This window comes from Halichoeres trimaculatus, unplaced genomic scaffold (genome assembly GCF_033239565.1).
Source record: "Halichoeres trimaculatus isolate MK-OKI-2021-1 unplaced genomic scaffold, fHalTri1.1 fHalTri1_scaffold_10, whole genome shotgun sequence".
NCBI lineage: Eukaryota > Metazoa > Chordata > Actinopteri > Labriformes > Labridae > Halichoeres > Halichoeres trimaculatus.
In genome coordinates, this window is record NW_027437187.1 from 19,751,919 (window position 1) to 19,769,224 (window position 17,306).

A 17,306-nucleotide genomic window follows, 5' to 3' on the forward strand; every position below is an offset into this window, starting at 1 on the left:
CAGAATTGAATTGACAAGCCAAAAGTTCAGATAAGAGGTTTACAATAATACTTATGATGCAGACTGTTTGATTTCAGGTTTCAATAATGTTTTATTTCTGTGAAATAAAAACATTGTCTACTGTCTTTATGAAAAAATATAGCTTCATTACTTTGTAGACATGTGGCATTCATTCCTTTGCAGGCTGTCTTAAAACCTGTTCTTGTCTTTGCCTTGTGTCCCTTTTCTGTTTCCCATTTGGGGAGAAGTAGTTTGTTCTATGCAGCTGACTGATAAATAAACTATAGACAAAGAGGAAGTGCTTAAAATATTTATTGTCTTTGTTGCAAGAGACATGAAAAAAACACTGTGGAGTGATAAAATGCGAGATCTGAATGTTGTTTGTATGTAGAGATGTATACAAGGAGCAGAAGCACATAAAATAATTGGTATGGAGATTTCTGTGATGCAAAAAGCTGCATGAAAAGTAAGAAGAGAGGAGGTTGAATCTGGAAAAAAAAAACTTTAAAGGAATTTGGATTTCTTTAAAATGTCAGATTTGTTTGTGGCACATTTATACCCTGCACAGCGTATGGAGTTACTGACCTTATTGTGGGAGTCTGAACTGCTTTTCAGGTCACCTACATTGAGTTGCATAATGTTTCACGCTCATGCCACTTATGCTGATAACTTCACGGCTGCGCAAGTTCATTCTGGGAAATCTCTTCCAGTTTGGTGGCAAGCTTTTTTATTTTGCATGGTTACCCCTAAGGACCTCAACTTCCTAACCTAACTTTTATCTGTTTTGTACATACACACAAATACACACACACACACACACACACACACACACACACACACACACACACACACACACACACACACACACACACACACTCACATACACACACACAAACTCAATAGCCAACCAGCTGGTCCTGAATCATTCTGACATCTGCATACAGTGTGCAGGGACTTGCGTCGCTCTCAACCCGCTCTCAACCTGTCTGCTGCTAGCAAGAGACAGCCTGGAACCACATGAGTATCGTTAAAAATTCTCCGAAGATCAGATTTTGCCTCTTCACAGAATGTAAGGATGCAAATCAAGGGGGAAAAAAACAGGCTCCAAGACCAATTTATTTACATAACTTTTCAAAAAAGTAACATCAGGTAAACTTACAGTACTGAGGAAGTGTGAACATTTGTACAAAAATATGTTTTGTTAGTCCAAACATAATAAATGATTATTAACGTTACACAGATCAGTAAAAGGCTAAGTCGAGCATGCTCTATCTCCTGTACATTTATTAAAAGTATTTACAGACATTCAACATGAATGCAATCTCATCCACGCATCCAAAAAGTCTTAGCTTTCCCATCTTTATTGCTCTCACCTCACTGTTTCAGTCATATGTTTAAATATCATTTCATTAGCATCAGAATGTGCTGTTGGGGACAAACTTTTCCAGTAAAGTCTGTAAAAAAAGAGCAGTCATGTTGCAGTCCTTTTTCTGGTCAGTATTACTTAAGCAGCACTGAAGCTGAGTCATAGAGTTGATAATGAGCTAAATTTGATGTTGAACTTGAGAATGATACTGCAAGAACAGCAAGCTCTACTGTAGTAAAAAAATGTCATCTAAGTTATATTTTAGTGTCAGCCCATTAGGCTCCTTCATCTTGGCTTGTTTATTGGTTGATTTGTCGTTGTAACTTTGCAGTTCTGTGTTTAGGAAACAGATCAAGATCTTGATGCTGCACTCACTGCTCAGCCATCTTCACCACCCTCCCAGGTTTCTCCCACCTTCCCCGTGATGTCTCCTGTTCCTGCTCTTCTTCATTTCCTGAATATGTTTCCACTTGCCCGCTCCAAGGCCTTTACCTCGCACCTTCGATGGCCGTTTCTCCAACCACAGAGAGTCGCAATACTCCTCCAGAGAGCCGAAAGGAGCACTCATCACTCGCAGGTAGTCTTTGTAACGCTGACGGGACTCGGCTCCATGACGCAGCTCCACCATGGGGTCTTCACTAGGTTTAGGCCGCCCGTTGCTGTGTGTGTTTGAAACTAGTTGTAGAGTGAGACGAAGGAGAGTGTGTGTAAAGTGTGAGTGTTCTTGAGCCACACAAACGTACACACCAGCGTCCGAGGCGTGAAGGGACCGGATGAGGAGACCTCTGTCTGTGTGCACAACTCGATCATCCAGCCGGACCTGGGAAACAAACAGAGGCAATTTCAGTACAAAGGTCATGTGACTCCAGATGTGTTTACCTGGACTATGAGGCGGAAGTTACAAAGTAACAAGTACATAAATAATGACTTTCAAGACTGGATTCAGTCTTTTTCCTTCACAACAATCAAACAGAATCTTCGAACACCAACTTGACACCTGCCACCCTGTTTACATACGCACACATTTTCATGCTGTATTTGTATCCAGGGTGTGTTAAACATGTCAATGACCCCTGAAACAGGAAACACATTGAAGTAGGTGTGGTAAGAGTCAACCACAACTTGGGGGGCAAAGAGTCATTATGGGGTGTAGAGAGATTTTTAAATGCGTGATGAGTGTCAGCAGTTAGCAAAGGCAGAAGATGGGATGTCCAGGGTGTGTGTGTGTGTGTGTGTGTGTGTGTGTGTGTGTGTGTGTGTGTGTGTGTGTGTGTGTGTGTGTGTGTGTGTGTGTGTGTGTGTGTGTGTGTGTGTGTGTGTGTGTGTGTGTGTGTGTGCGTGTGCTTGTTTTTAAAGTGGGAGTAGCATGCTAATATTTATGGTCCCCTCTTTTCATTTAAGATCCAGCATGATTTATCAGGTGGTGTGGCTGCTGTCAGGGCCTAAAACAACACAGCTGTGTGAAGACGATAAAGGGAGGGCAGGGTTGTGTGTGTCCAGCGTGTGTCCATGCATGTGAGGATGCTTCAAAAGAAAACCTCCCACAGCTGTGCTCTGACCCCCCAGAGGTGCAAGACAGCCAGAGAAGGAGGCCCATGCTTAGCTATGCGCACAAAACAATGAATAGTAGCGTGAGTTTGTGTGTGTGTTTGGCTCAGGTTTAGAAAATTCCTTTGTTTTTGTTGTGTGTTTGTGTGTGTGCATAATTGTGTCCCAATACAGCACTGTGGTGGTTTCTGGGTCTGACACTGATGATGTGTTGTCCAGCCAGAAGCAGACTCACAGGCCTCACAGGCTCTTTGGACCTCGACCTTTACCCACATTAGACTTTTCGTCTGTCTCCTGTCACATTCTCATTTCCTGGCACACCTCGCTGACCTGACAAAACCCATGGGACTTTTATTAAAATCATAAAACTCCACTCAGGCAAGACTCTGGGGAGAAGCTGAGCAATTTTAAATCATTAAACCAGTATTTTATTGTGTTATTCGTGTGCCTTTGAGGCTATCCCCTCTCCGCTTTCCAAAACAAAGGCATCTGTGACTAAATGACAATGCCAAGCATTTAAACTCACCCAGATGGTTGGTCTTTATTTGTGTACCTGTGGGTATCTTGGTGTGTGTTTGGGCAAACAAACTCCTGCAAAGAGTTTAAAACATAGATCCTGATGTTGTTTTTTCATAGGGACACTTCACTGCATATTTGAGTGTTTGGAAAAGTGTGCCTTGATGTGAAGCAGCCCAGTGAAACACAGCTTTTATTGTCAAATGAGTTTCAGCAAAGTGGCTTAGGCTGGTGCTTTCAGGAAGGCTGTGTTTGGTTGTTATAAACATTGTGGGTTACATTCAACATAATCCATTCTTTTCTTATGACAAGTGCTCTAATGGACCAGCATTTCATGCCCTGGGAGGTGAACACACACGCATACTCACTGAGAAACATGCTGTGAGAAAGAGAGAAATCTCACTCTTACATCTGTAATAGCTGACTTTTTCACAAAAGAATAAGAGGAGGAGGGGATGAAGAGCTGCAGGTGCTGTGAGCAGCTGGTGGAGGTTGGCTTGATCAAAACCCATCAGGAGGCAAAAAGTGTGGAAGGAAACAGAGAGGGATAGAGACTGTGGGAAACTGTGGAGATGACAGGAAAAGTATAAGGAGACAAAGTGAACGGTTGGAGGAGCAAGACTCGGGATTAGGTGAAGAAAGATAAGAGTGGATAATGAGGGAGGACGAGGGGCAAGAGAGGGAAAGGGATGACAGACAGGAGGAAGCAGAGTGGGCACAGGAGGTGAGAGGGTGATATGAGCCAGACACTTTACAGATCACTGCATGTCCAGCTGTGAGATCAGGTGGACCACCTACTCCTGTAAAGGTAACCCCAAAACCTTAGGATGCAAGATCAAATGGACTATCATTCTAAACATCTTAAAATGAAAATCATCAGAAATTTAAAACAGTTTTTAAATCCAGTCTGAGACAGAGAGAAAAAACTGACTAATGCTGGAAAGAGCAAAACCAAAAAGAAAGAAAAGCCATGTCTGTAGCAAGTAAGGAAACTACTGAACAAAAAAAGCCAAATACCATCCATTATGGAGACAATCAAGGAAATTAGGTCACAAATATCCCAGTCTCCTCCATCACCGGTCAAAGTACAAGCTGACTTTCAATTTGATGTTATCTACTTGACCTCCATTACTTCCTTGTGAGCAGTTCTGTTTATGTTCACTTGCAACAAGTTGTGCTTAATGTGAACCAACATGAAGAAGATTCCAGCTGACCTGTGTCTTCACAAAGAAAGTCTTTTCTTTCTAAAATGAGAGAAGTATTAGTTCAGGCCATAAAGTCAAACTTGGCTCACAGTACATCAGCTAGTCTTGATGAAACCAGTCCCAATCAGCTGACAGCTCATAAAAAATATTCTAGATTGTAAAAGCTTCAGTAAATATCCAGAGATCCTCAGACACAGAGTCAAACAAAATGTAAAATTCAAACAATATGATTTTATATTGCTTTTGAAAGTAGTTCAGGTTTTCTTTTAATCCTTAAAGTTGAACATTTTTTATTTGGTGTCTTCGCCCTTCTGAATCCTTCCCCTCGGAGTCCAGAGGGAGAAAGAAGTCCTGCATTCACTCCTTTATCACTTTGTCCAGAGTACAATAGGTCACATATCATCGCATGCCTTCAAAGACAAACAGCACAGATACCCCGTTACGTTCATTACCCCAAAAACACATGGCCGTCCCCAGGGCGCACTCTGTTATGATTTCTGCTGTGGGAGATCCTAAAGAAACATACATATAAGCACGCACACACAAACAGGAAAAGTGCTGCATGGACCAATAAAGGAACACATGGGTATTGGTGACCTCTGCACCTGTCACTGTGTTTACACTCACCCCCTGAGAGAAGGAGAGAGAACAGGGGAGCAGTTGTGGGTGCAAATAAGTGTTGGGGGAAGTTAGGACAGAGAAGAAGAGAGAACAGAAAGAGAGTCAGTGGGTAATGGGTGGAGGAGAGTTTGTATGTTTGGATAGGGGAGGAGGGGTACATTGAGGTGCTGAGTAAGCAGGTCTCTGTTGTCTCTTTCAGGGGACGAGTGTCATCATCAATGAGTTTCTTTCAACACCTCAAACACAAACACATTAGTTTCCTGTCCCTGTGCATCATTTTCTGTCACCCATCCTCTCTCTAAGGATCTCAATTTCAAAAATAACCCTTTGGCCATACAATCATAAGTAAAATTCAAAAATATCAGATATATTTTTACATCTATGCAACTGATAGACTCAACAAAGGTATACACGTGACAAATGGCCCGCAGTCGGACAAACATCCCCAGCTGATCTCTGGAAAAAGATTTTGTGCTAGCTGAGACATTTGATTGTAAAATAAACAAGCACCTTGAAATGTTCAAGTTGGAACTACTTCAACCCATAAAAGTCACAAATTTCTTCTCACCCTTGTGTTTAGTATTTACTTAAGTCAGCAAGGTAAAATCAAACAAGCAACAACCTCTGCTGTTAAAATGAGGCCTGTGAGGAAGGGCTTTGGGTCCAAACAGTTTTAGGACAAGCTGGACCTGTTTGATGTGATTTGTGTCTGTCAGTAGGTTAAAGGTTCAGACCTCTTACAAAGTGAGGCGAAAGTCAAGTTTGAATTTTTGGGATGTTTTGATGTTATGTAAGAGGTTTTAGTGGCAAACATTTATCTCTGCATACATAACTTCTCTGTTTTGTGACCCTCATACATAACTTCTCTTTTTTGTGACCCTCTGACAGAAAAATGATGTGACCTCACTTGAACAGTGAACTCAAGAAAGGCAAAAACAGGCACATTCACAGAGTTCAGAGGGAGTTAAAAAAAGAAAGGAGTGGCATGTTTTAGTGTATGTTAAGTGAAATAGCTGACCTCTTCCCTGCGTTCAGATCCAGGTCTCTGTTTGTACCAGCGGATCTGGGCCTGCTGAGATTTGGGGATGCACTCGAGGAAAGTGGAGTTGGTCTGAACCCCAAAAATGATCCTCTCTTCTGCTTTTCCCCCAACAAGACCTGAAGAAAACATAGCTGTTACTGATTCAGGAGTCTCTGTTGTGCTCTAAATCAGGCATGTCAAGCAGTTTTTCTTGGATGAGCACTACAGTCATTTTATATTCAGTGATGCATTTTTACCTTACAAATTCAAATACATGCTTCACTTCGTCACAATACAAATTTTACATACTGTCCTCTGTGTCCCAGCACTGACTGGCAGGGTCTCCGTGCTTGATGTCCTGCCTCCTTGCACGCCTGTAAAAAATGAAAACAGAAAGCAAATCAAGATCACTTTTAAGTCATACGATTTGTACTTTCTCAATTTCTACATGCCAGACACATATCACTGAGAATACAAGGTACCCCCCATGGCAGCTTCACATTATTTACAGCAAATCTCTATTTTTCTCACACTGGTGTTTTAGAAAAGCCTTATTCCAGCCTATGCCTGAATCTCTTCTATGTCTCTTTAAGGCTCTCCACTCCACAAACCCACTTTTTCAGATTGGTCAGTCCTCTTGAGTCCTCTCAGAGGCAAATCCAGTTATGAGTTCCTCATGTAATGACCTCATCATTTCAGCAAGTCTTGGGACTATCTCGTGATTATCACTTTTTATATTTTTGAATAGACTGTTTTGAGCAGTTTTAGCGGTTTTTACAGTCAGATTCAGGGATTCATACAACATATAAATTAGTAGTGCTTTGAAAGTCTGCACATGTCTGGTCTGAACAGCCAGCTTTGCGGCTTTATATTCATGTTGAAAGTACAGGAAAGCATGATACACTTTCTTTTAAGGACTTGTCACAAATAAAAAATTAAAAACAATCCCTTACATGAATATAAAAAAAATGTAAAACTTTCATATTGTTCGCCAGAAAAAGGAACACTCAAAAAATCATATGATGGAAAAATCAAATGCTTGTGACCATGTGTTCAGGTGTCTCAGCTCAATGCACAATGTTTTAGAATCACACCAAATTTGATTAAAGACAACCTCTGATTACTGGTTACCCTTGTTGGTTTAACTGCAGCTTTAAACCTCAAAGCACAACAAAATTTCTCTAGTTGTCTTCAGTTGCTTGTCATTTTCTTGCACAAAGTGCCCCGACTGTTTTGTTTACGGTTTAGAAAAGTTGCACTGGCCTCTGGCTGAGTTGCTCACTTGGGCTCTCTCAGTTTGTATTGATTTACCTCCTCTGCTTCCTGTCAGCCCTGCATGTTGGGACATCTGCAGCCTACACTCACTGACACTGTGAAGATCAGTTTTCAAAGAGCCTCCTTTATTCCACAGGCCATAACAGCATCCCCACTGGACAATAATGTGGCAGTGTGACCTCTAACTGTGGGGTATGCAATCTGCAGAGCCTCAGTTTGTTCAAACTGTCACGCAACAACATGACAAAAACACAGACATACATAAAGTATGCACACTTTTGCACTTCATGGACTGAGTGGGGAGACAGTCACATTAATCAGCTGAGGGTAGCATTTCTAATCAGAGCTTAAAATGAGTAAACACTAAGTCAAAGAAAAGTGCTCTAGACCTTCAGAGAAGCAAAAAAAAACATGTTCAGCTCGATAGAAATCATATGACATCATCAGCAAAGAGAAAACACACGTTCGCACACTGAGTACAAACAGACAAAACAGTTACTTTCTACACCGATGATACCACACCGAGAATTGTCAGATAATTCATAAGCAGTAGAAACTAAACCGTGATTAGTGAAACAAAGTGGGTGTTGACATTTAAATTTGAAGAATGCTACAAACTATTTCTTGGCTGATATAGCAAAATGAATTGTGTAAAGGGTAGCATACCTCTTGGACGCAGGGACATATCTTGAGCATGTGTGTCCATCCCAGGCACAGTAGGGGTCTCTTGCCAGGCAGCATTCAGCACAAGCATGACCATACAGGTGACATCTACTGAGTGAAACCTGGGCCAGACCTTCACTTGAACCCACGTAGAGCTGTTGCTGGAATGAAATACACACCACGAAGTGCTTCAGGGAAGGCAGACTTACAGATTAGTTTCAATGTCAGGTTTACTTTCCATGCAGGAAACTCCTTTGGCTTTGAGAGGGTAAATAAAGTGAAAGTTCAGTTCTCTGTTTTTTACTCATCAATACGAGAATTTTGTGTGACACTAAATGCTGACATTTCCTTTCACAATCCAAACTTTTCAGAGTTTCCAAATGAAAAAAAAGGTTGGTTTGGTTCTTTTTACTTTTTTAAAACCTTAAAAAACTTGAAAAAGGTATTTTAAGAAGTCCTCAACGTGAGGAATTTACAAACATTTTTCAAAGAATCTGCTTGAACTTGCCTGAAGTTTAAGAGATTCCTCATCAGAACTTGAAACAACCATGTAGTAGACTAACAAGCATGCACACACACATACACTCACACACATACACACACACACACATACACACACAGGTCAAACCCTGCAGAGATTAATAGAAGCTGTGATTGGGGCTGAAGTGTCTACTGACACCACTGACCCCTAACATAATGAAGCAGAAGTGGGACAGGGTGCTGAGTGAAAACAGTGAAAACACAGAAAACAGGGAAGAGGTGCAAATGAATGAAAATGAATGATATGAGGTCAGGAAACAGTTTGTTTTCTGCTACATGAAGAAAACAAAAACTGTTGTTCAGAAATGATTTAGGAAAAGGATAAATGAGAAATAATGAGTTGTCGAACCTGCTTTGAAGACATCTCTATGCTGAGGATGGGAGTGGATGCCTGTTAGGAGAAAAAGAAACGTACAGATTAGTGGATAGAGCAGGGGTGGCCAACCTGTGGTTCGCGAGCCGCATGTGGCTCTGTCTTCCAGTGTGCGGCTCTTTGATCCATTCATAAAAAAATACGTAGATATATATGTAGTTATAAGTAGTGGTGTGCTGATCAATCTAAAATATTGATATAGTGGTGCCTACATTGGGATCAGTATTGATCAATGCTTGGGTGATGAGATTGATACTTAAGTTTCGGTTTCTCTTCTCTACATGTGCTCCTCTCAATTGCTCATGTGCTCATGTGCTCATAGATAGATAGATAGATAGATAGATAGATAGATAGATAGATAGATAGATAGATAGATAGATAGATAGATAGATAGATAGATAGATAGATAGATAGATAGATTAAAATGTATTGCTTTATATCTTATGTTATTTCGTTTATGTGTGAAAGGAAGTGTGTTTGTAAGACCACTTGTGTGATGTGGCTCTTTGTAGTACCCTGTCTCTGACTGGTTGGCCACCCCTGGAATAGAGCAACATGTGAGCTGCATGAGGCTGATGATGAACAGGTAAGACAACTAATCAGTGTCTTGGGGTTTGTATATCAGAGTTTTCATCAATACTTTGCCTTGATATTAACAGCATTATGTCAAAGCAATAAACTAGTTGTTTGTTTTGGTGGATTTCACATTTCTTATTATATCCTGCACAAACCTGGAAAACCTGAAGCTCTTCAAGCACCACTTCTTCTGTAGGCCAGTTCTCTTGAGTGATGCTCACCACCTTCAGAACTGAGCCAGCATCTATGTTGAGGAGAGGGATGGCGAAAGTAGAGGTGATAAAGATGAATTAAGAAAACAACACAGGATGTGTTTTTTTTGTGATTAGCATTTACTTAAGCTAACCAACCAACTACAAATACTATATTGTTTTTAAATTTGAGCACTTTTGGTCCACGCATTCACACCTTTCACCTACAAATTAAAAATCTCAGGTTTGAAAGTTAAGTGTGGTAGTTCCTTCATCCAGACCATGGTATAAGACTTTTAAAATTGCACACCAGCAAAACCTTCACAGTATCAAAAAAGGCTGAGGACAATTTCTGATGATCTAGTGTCCTCTGCTGGTCAAATGTGAAACTTCAAGAGAGGCTGTGGGAATGGTAAAAAAAAAAGGAAAAAAAAAAAAGAGTATCTTACCTGTTCCCAAAAACATGACCTCATACTGTCCGTCTTCTGCCATAACTCTGTCCACCACAATCTGAGTCAGGGTGTAGTCCACTCGGACACGTGTGAACACGGGTCGTCCAGTCAGAGGGTAGACAGAGCGGTACATAAGAGGGTGGAATCGGCTGAAGCTGACCACTTCATCTGGGAAGTCTTTTGTGGTCTTGATCCTGGGATCATACGTCTTACTTGGACACTGGAGAGAAAAAAAAAAGAACGGTGCACATTTCTCTGTTTAAAGGTGATCACCACTCTCACTGAAATACATTTCTCAACACTAACCCCTGGTTTCCAACAGTTTGTTGGTGCATGTCTCCCTCTAGTGGTCAGACAAAAAACAGCAGGGGGCAGGACACATCTGGAACATCTGCGTAACTCCTGCTCCCTTTTCTGTGTATACTAAAGCTTGCTCAGCTTTACATATGAAGCACTCTTTATAATCCCTCTCTTTCCCTTGATTACAGTTTAAACATACAAAACAAAAGTCTGATTAACATGTGGCATAGCATCAAATCCAAGGTTATGTCATCGATCAAGGATTGCAAGTGCAGCTGTGAGCATGCATAGCCTGCAGCATCATGAACATTTCACCCTGAAATCAAATCTCTCACATTTGGACTGTTTGTTTTTCTAATTAGTATCCAAATTGATTTTTTTTTCTACAATTTCTTTGTCTAAAGCATAATCTTTTTAACAAAAATGTACTGGCTATGGGTTTGCTCTACACGAGACGACTTACTGTTCCAGGACGAGGGTAAGGTATCCTCCCTTCGTATTCAACCCATCGGTGGTCTGGCCCTTCCTTGTGGGCATAAGGTCCATTAAACACAGCCCGTATGTCTTCCATGCTGTACACACACACTGCTGACCCACGGAAAACCGAGCTGAGCGCAAAACAGATAGAAGGAGCAGTTTAGTCATAGAGGAGTAAAGGTGGTGTTGACAGTGGAGTCATAAACACATCACTTACCTGGAGGTGGTGAAGACGGCATACACTTTAGGGTTTTTGTCGTCTCTCGTAGGAAGCAGGAATACATCCTCTGTTAGACAGAAGAAGAGGAACATAAAATTATTTCCTTGCAACACTGGACCCCAACATCAGACTGTAGTTTCTGCTTAGTAGTAAATAAAAAATAACAGTATAGAGACTCCTGCTTACTGAGCCACTGTGAGTACAATTGGAAATTCTTTCTTGAATACATTCACAAAGTATTTCCTGGAATACAGATCTCTGTTTGGTTTGGTTTGTACTCTTGAGGTTCACTTTCACTTACGGAGCTCATCAAAGTGTGTGTCCACTCCATCTGGTCCGGGGATAGAACACACAAGTCTGGTTTTAAGGAAGGTGGTCCATTTATTGGTCAGACTCCGCAGCCCACCTACATCATTCTGAAACAAAAGAACACACACTGTAACAAAACACTCAGACTCAGCCTCATGCAGCTGTCCAGTATGGCTCAAAGACAACCACAATAAATAACAAGCTGACTTAACCACAGTTTTGACAGTAATCCATCTAAAAGACTTAATCACAGAGACAACACAAAGCGCTGCAGCCTGACTCTGATTTCACTGTGCTCATTAGGAAAATAAACAGGTGAAACACATGACTCTAGTGTGGATATGCTTATTATCTGGCACAAAGGAGCCCTCCTTGTTAGGATAATGACAGTCAGGAGTAATTGCAGAGGTAGAAGAAAAGGAAAGAGCGGAAGCAGAGAGTGAAGACGGGAAACTTCAAAGGCAAAGAGAAACAAATGGAGGTGCAGTGTTGGAGCAAGCATTAAACCTTATCTTAGCATATGAATTGCTGTTTTAAGTAGCAACCTCTGATTGAGCTCTGGTTAGAACATTCAAGTGCTCCTCTTTGTGATGCTCAGAAAATCTACAAGTGCCTCTTTATTAAAGTTAGCCAGCGCACCAACTGAGCGGTATCATAAAGACCGTTAAGGTTCAACACCCTCAATAACGTTCTTATGATCAAGAGGCCCAAAAAATGTAAGCACTTAATGAGAATGTTTCACAATGGTGATTATCTTCAAAGAGAACTGAAGTGAAGTGCCCCTGATTCCTTTTCATGAAGGGATAAACACACTCAAAGATAATGAAAGTGGAGGAGAAAAATACAAAGACAAGGGGAGAGAGATAGCAAAGAGAGACAGGAAGAAAAAAAAGAAAGAGCTGGAATCCTAAGGATTCTCCATCCAGTCTGCTTTACAGCTTACTCCCAAGTCATAAAGATGCCCACAGCTTTTCTCTAAGAATGTAGCAATAACCCACTGAATGCTAATGGAAAACTGCTGTGTGGGCAAGTCCCATTTAGAAGACGAATGTTGCACAAAATGTAACGCAGCGCAATAAGAAATGTAAGCTCTGTCATGCAAAGTACATCTCTCTAATGTCATAACACTGATTCAGTGATCTCTGTTGTGCTGTATCAAAACATTCAGTCTTAATCTACTTTTATTAAAGACAATGAAAAAGATTTTTCAACTACATCAACCCCAATCACCGTGTGGGCAGCAGAAAGACTGCCCCGTCAGCAGAGCACAAAAAGGCTGAAAGCATGATTAAGTGCCCCTGACCGACTCTTTCTGATGACTACAAGGAAAGAATGTGTCAGGAAGGCCTCCTCCTGGGGGACATAAAACTATCATGCAGGGGCCTAACACAGAGATCCTTATCCGATCAGATCACTGCTGGAGTTGTGAATCAACCACACACTGGAGAAGGTCCTTCACTTCCTTTCTCTATGGCCCCATCATGTTTCAGGGATCCCAGGCACATTATAAACTGAGCTTAACTTTTTTTTATTATCCTATAGTATCCTTGTTGGGCCTTTTACACTTCCATTCCTGTCTTCCCCCCTTGTTTGTCCACCCATCCTTCACACCCTGGCCTACCCTCTCTAGGACTCTGAATACCCCCTGACTTTCACCACCTCTTTTGGGTAATATCTCACCTTGCACACACGAGCCACTCGAGACACGATGCTCTTGTCGCCACCCTCCCACGACACCTCACGGAAGAAAAAGTATATCTTGTCATCGTCTGGATTGTAGGTGTCTGCGATGGGATGAGCAGATATAAACCTGGCCTCTGAAGACACAAGGAGGAAAAAGGGGAGAGTGAGGAGTGTTAAAATGAGTCAGGTAATGGCTTTACCATGAGCCGTAACCTTGAGGTGACACAACTTTTAGCACTTGTTCAGTTACAGCTTTACTGTACCTTCACAGGAAGGCCAGAGTTATAACGAGTTTCGTAAACTTTCTGCTGTTACGCTGATGGATGTAGAAGTAGGTTGAGTGATTTTGTTGAAGGTGGTCCAAAGCTCCTATAAGGAGTTTATGACTTAAAGTAAAAAAGTGACACTTTTTATGATGTAGCAAAGGTTTAAAAGGAACATAAGCAGCAAGTTTTTTACAGAAGCTTTTAAAAAAAGCAGTTGTTATACATTTAAATTGGCAAATCTAAAATAAAGTATCTTCATTTTACTGAGCTTTTGAAAATATTCAGATTCTTTTCTTTTTCAATTCTAATGCAGGCAATGGGTTATAACTTCAAATCTTAAGACAACAGTCAAACATGAATGTAATATTAGGCCAAAAGTGAGAATTTGGAGCTGCTAAATACTTCATTATGTTTACCATTTAATCACTTCTTTGAACTGTCTTCCATTATGGAAAGATACCTGCTGCAGATGGAAATAAGATTAATTGAATTTGTTCTTAGAGAACAGAAATTTAAACCGTGAAAGGTCCCAAAAAGCAAAGCCAACACATCTAGTCCTCCGTTAACTGACAGTCTAGACTATAGCTCATAAAGCCTGCAGTTTCCATGCTAACAGCTAGCACATGAGTCAAACTTGTAGAGTGGCTGCATTAACTCAAGCAATCTTCATAAGAAGAGACTTGCTGCAAACTGTTACAATGCAAATTTAAAAACACATGCAAGTCCACAATCCAAAACAATGTCAAAAAAACATATCACAAATAAAATATAATGCTGCAAAAAGCCAAAATAACTGCAATACCAGCAAATGTGCGGTGAATGCAAAAATGATCCAAAGTCAAGACACAAAATCAAGAAACTGCAAAAAAACACCGCAAATTCATATTAAGCAGACCACCTCCAGGTCCATGAGAGCGCTTAGTGCTTCAGCTCTTTATTGACCAGATGGAAGAAGAAAGCTGACACTGAGTTTATAACCTCTGAGACCACCTAACCAAAAACCTGAGTGGACCTGATTGTGTGTGAGGACTATGCCCAGATGTCTACAGTAAAAAATCCCAAGTTTTACAAATTTATAAAAGAATAAAAGTTCTTAAAGCTATGCTAAAGTAAGAACTGTAAGTGTAGTTCAAATTATCTGTGACCTCAGTTAGCCACCAGTGGTACAATTAGCTGACTTAAACTGATGTCAGACTCAAATTAAGAGGGAGTGTTTACTTCTCTGACAGTCATTGGAGTTTCAATAATCCTTTGTCATCACTTTTCAACAACAAAAAGAGTTTAAGAAGATTTTTGTTTATTGTTATATACAGCAAGTCGCAAAAACAGGTCTGATTAGCAAAGCAGCTAAATGCTCCAAAATCACTGTTTATTATGGTTTGAAAGAAATGTTTAGAGTACCGAGGTTCTGTGAGAACACATTACATTCAATTAATCCATCCTGAATTTTTGTTTAAAATCTTAATCTGCTAGTATTACTATCAGAGAAGGAATAAACTCTTTAAATAACATGACCATAACGGGTTTCAGGGCTGATACTGTGTGTATCCAAACATCAGAGAAACAATACTTAATGTGACAAGATATTTTTGGAACAAAGAATTACACCCTGTTCATAATGTAGGTCATATCAGTGAGGAGAGGAAACTGTGAACAGCATGTTATCCTCGATGTCCTTGCCAAGCAAGGGAGGGACAAGTCCAAAAGCTTAACTTTTGCAGTGACATTACATCAACATTATTTCAGCCCCTAGAAGCTGAGCCAAGCACCAGAGGGTGATTCTCTGACTGGAACTGCTTAATGTACGACTGCTAACACTTAGGACAGGGGGTCATTGTTAGAGAGATGTTCCATGGGCTCACAGGGAACAGAAACACTGAAAGAAATTACACGCTGTTTTTCTCTTCTCTGCCCGCCCTGAGCTAACACAAACTGGGGGAGAGAGACGTCATTGCTCCAACATCTCCGACTGTGCGGTTGTGAAATGTGGAGACCATGTGTAAGGATTTAGATGCTGGTGACAACTGTTGATACACGACAGCCCATCACTGGCTGTAAAACACTGGAGACTGGAGATGTATACAAAAAGAGGAGACTCCTTCCTGATGACTCTATATATGTGCATGTGTTTGTGTGTGTGCGTGTGTGTGCTAGTGTATGATGCTGTTGTGTGACTAAGAGTAAAGTCATGAACTTTGTGGCACACTGTAAATTCCCCTGTAGGTGTGGTCCCTGTTCAGCTTTGGCATTCATATAAAAGTTCCAGAGAAATGAATAAGTGGGCTGTTTCCTCCACACAGGAATGCCAATAACCATCCTGAGGGCACAGAGAGGCTCTTTGTATCGGTCGAGAGGCTGCGAGTTTGGAGAAAAAAAAAGCAATAACAAGTTTTGAGTGCACTCAGCATGTTAATGTGGATATGTGCAAGCATGTGTGTACCATTGATCCAGTAGTCTTCAGAGATGTCCGTGCGTATATAGTGCTGGTCAGGTGGAGGTCCGAGGGAGCGTGTGAATGTGGTGTCTTTGCCCAGAAAATCTGAAGATGTGCCGGCATACAGGTACTGATCTGGACAAGATGAACAGAAACGACGATGAAACATGTCTTTAAAGTACCCAGAATAATTTCAAGGCCATTAAGCTCATAAGTAAAAATTAAAAAACTTACAGAATCAAACATGAAAATGAGACAAAACTCAAAAATTTGTCTTGATCACTTTCCTATCGGATGGCTTCTGTTGCTGCCTGTGAAATTTCTACCTCTCTCTAGACCTCAAGTATATGCAGAAGTATTTGGGGGAAAAAAGTGCACTCAGACTACTTTGTGGTGACTTGAGGAGAAACAATTTTTACTCCTATGTGAAGAAAAAACTCTGGCGCATGAAAGATAAGGCAGCAGAGGACTGCGAAGTGTTGTGTGACGACTCATCTTACCTGTGAGGATTGAGGTGAACGGCTGCAAGGGATCAAAAGGACATTTCAATCTGCCAGACTCCACTGTGCTAGAAAGCAGTTGGAACCCGCCGTCCTGAGATGAGACGAAAAGGAAGACATATTACACTTTCAAACTTGTGCTATAATCATTTCTGCCAGGTTTCGCTGACTCATTATCTGCTTTACCTCTCTGCTTCCGGTGATTTCAATAAAAGCACAGCTGGGGTGGAAGGCTCCAGTTCCACATGCATATACATGTGTTCGATTGTAGTTGTGGAGGACCCTGATAAAGTTTGCACACTCCAGCTAGCACAGCAGAGGCAGAAAAAGAGTGAAGTGTTACATTAAGTCAGACAGAAGTGGTGTAGTGTAACACTTGATGAATCCCTGTGAAGATTTTTTCAGGAAGTGGATTTTGTTGGAGGCACTCACATTTGCGTTTTTGCCTGCCAGTCTGCACATTTCTACTCGGTCCTGGGGAGCAGGCCAGTGAATCTGAGTATAGATTAAAAAAAAAGGAGTTTTATTTCAAACAATCATAAAGTATGTTGGTCTTTACTGCTAAGAAGGTTATTTTCATTCAAAGGCTGCAATAATTCCCTTTTTAAAATCTATCATAGCACCAAGCGCTCCCATTTTACAAGTGCTCTTTAAATTACAGCAACTCCTCAACTACTAGGGCTAGCAAAAAATTTCAAAATTCCAAAGACAAGCTTCACAGTTATATACAGGATATCATGGTGCTGCAGAGGAATCCATGTGCAATGACG

The 17,306-nt window shown here is 41.0% G+C and overlaps 1 protein-coding gene across 1 annotated transcript in view; it reads right to left on the reverse strand.

The window, feature by feature from the left end:
• Positions 1–414: 414 nt before the first annotated feature.
• sema3d (sema domain, immunoglobulin domain (Ig), short basic domain, secreted, (semaphorin) 3D) overlaps positions 415–17,306 on the reverse strand; it is a 31,667-nt gene continuing 14,775 nt past the window's right edge. Inside the window, exons 4-18 of the mRNA XM_074677578.1 lie at positions 16,969–17,031; positions 16,723–16,842; positions 16,537–16,630; positions 16,043–16,171; positions 13,334–13,470; positions 11,646–11,760; positions 11,342–11,411; positions 11,111–11,255; positions 10,345–10,567; positions 9,860–9,948; positions 9,105–9,146; positions 8,219–8,376; positions 6,587–6,651; positions 6,275–6,414; positions 415–2,186 (exon numbers count right to left, since the gene is read on the reverse strand). Of these exons, the coding sequence (XP_074533679.1) occupies positions 1,755–2,186; positions 6,275–6,414; positions 6,587–6,651; positions 8,219–8,376; positions 9,105–9,146; positions 9,860–9,948; positions 10,345–10,567; positions 11,111–11,255; positions 11,342–11,411; positions 11,646–11,760; positions 13,334–13,470; positions 16,043–16,171; positions 16,537–16,630; positions 16,723–16,842; positions 16,969–17,031 (2,022 nt within the window). The 3' untranslated portion in view covers positions 415–1,754. The remainder of the gene's footprint in view (positions 2,187–6,274; positions 6,415–6,586; positions 6,652–8,218; positions 8,377–9,104; positions 9,147–9,859; positions 9,949–10,344; positions 10,568–11,110; positions 11,256–11,341; positions 11,412–11,645; positions 11,761–13,333; positions 13,471–16,042; positions 16,172–16,536; positions 16,631–16,722; positions 16,843–16,968; positions 17,032–17,306) is intronic.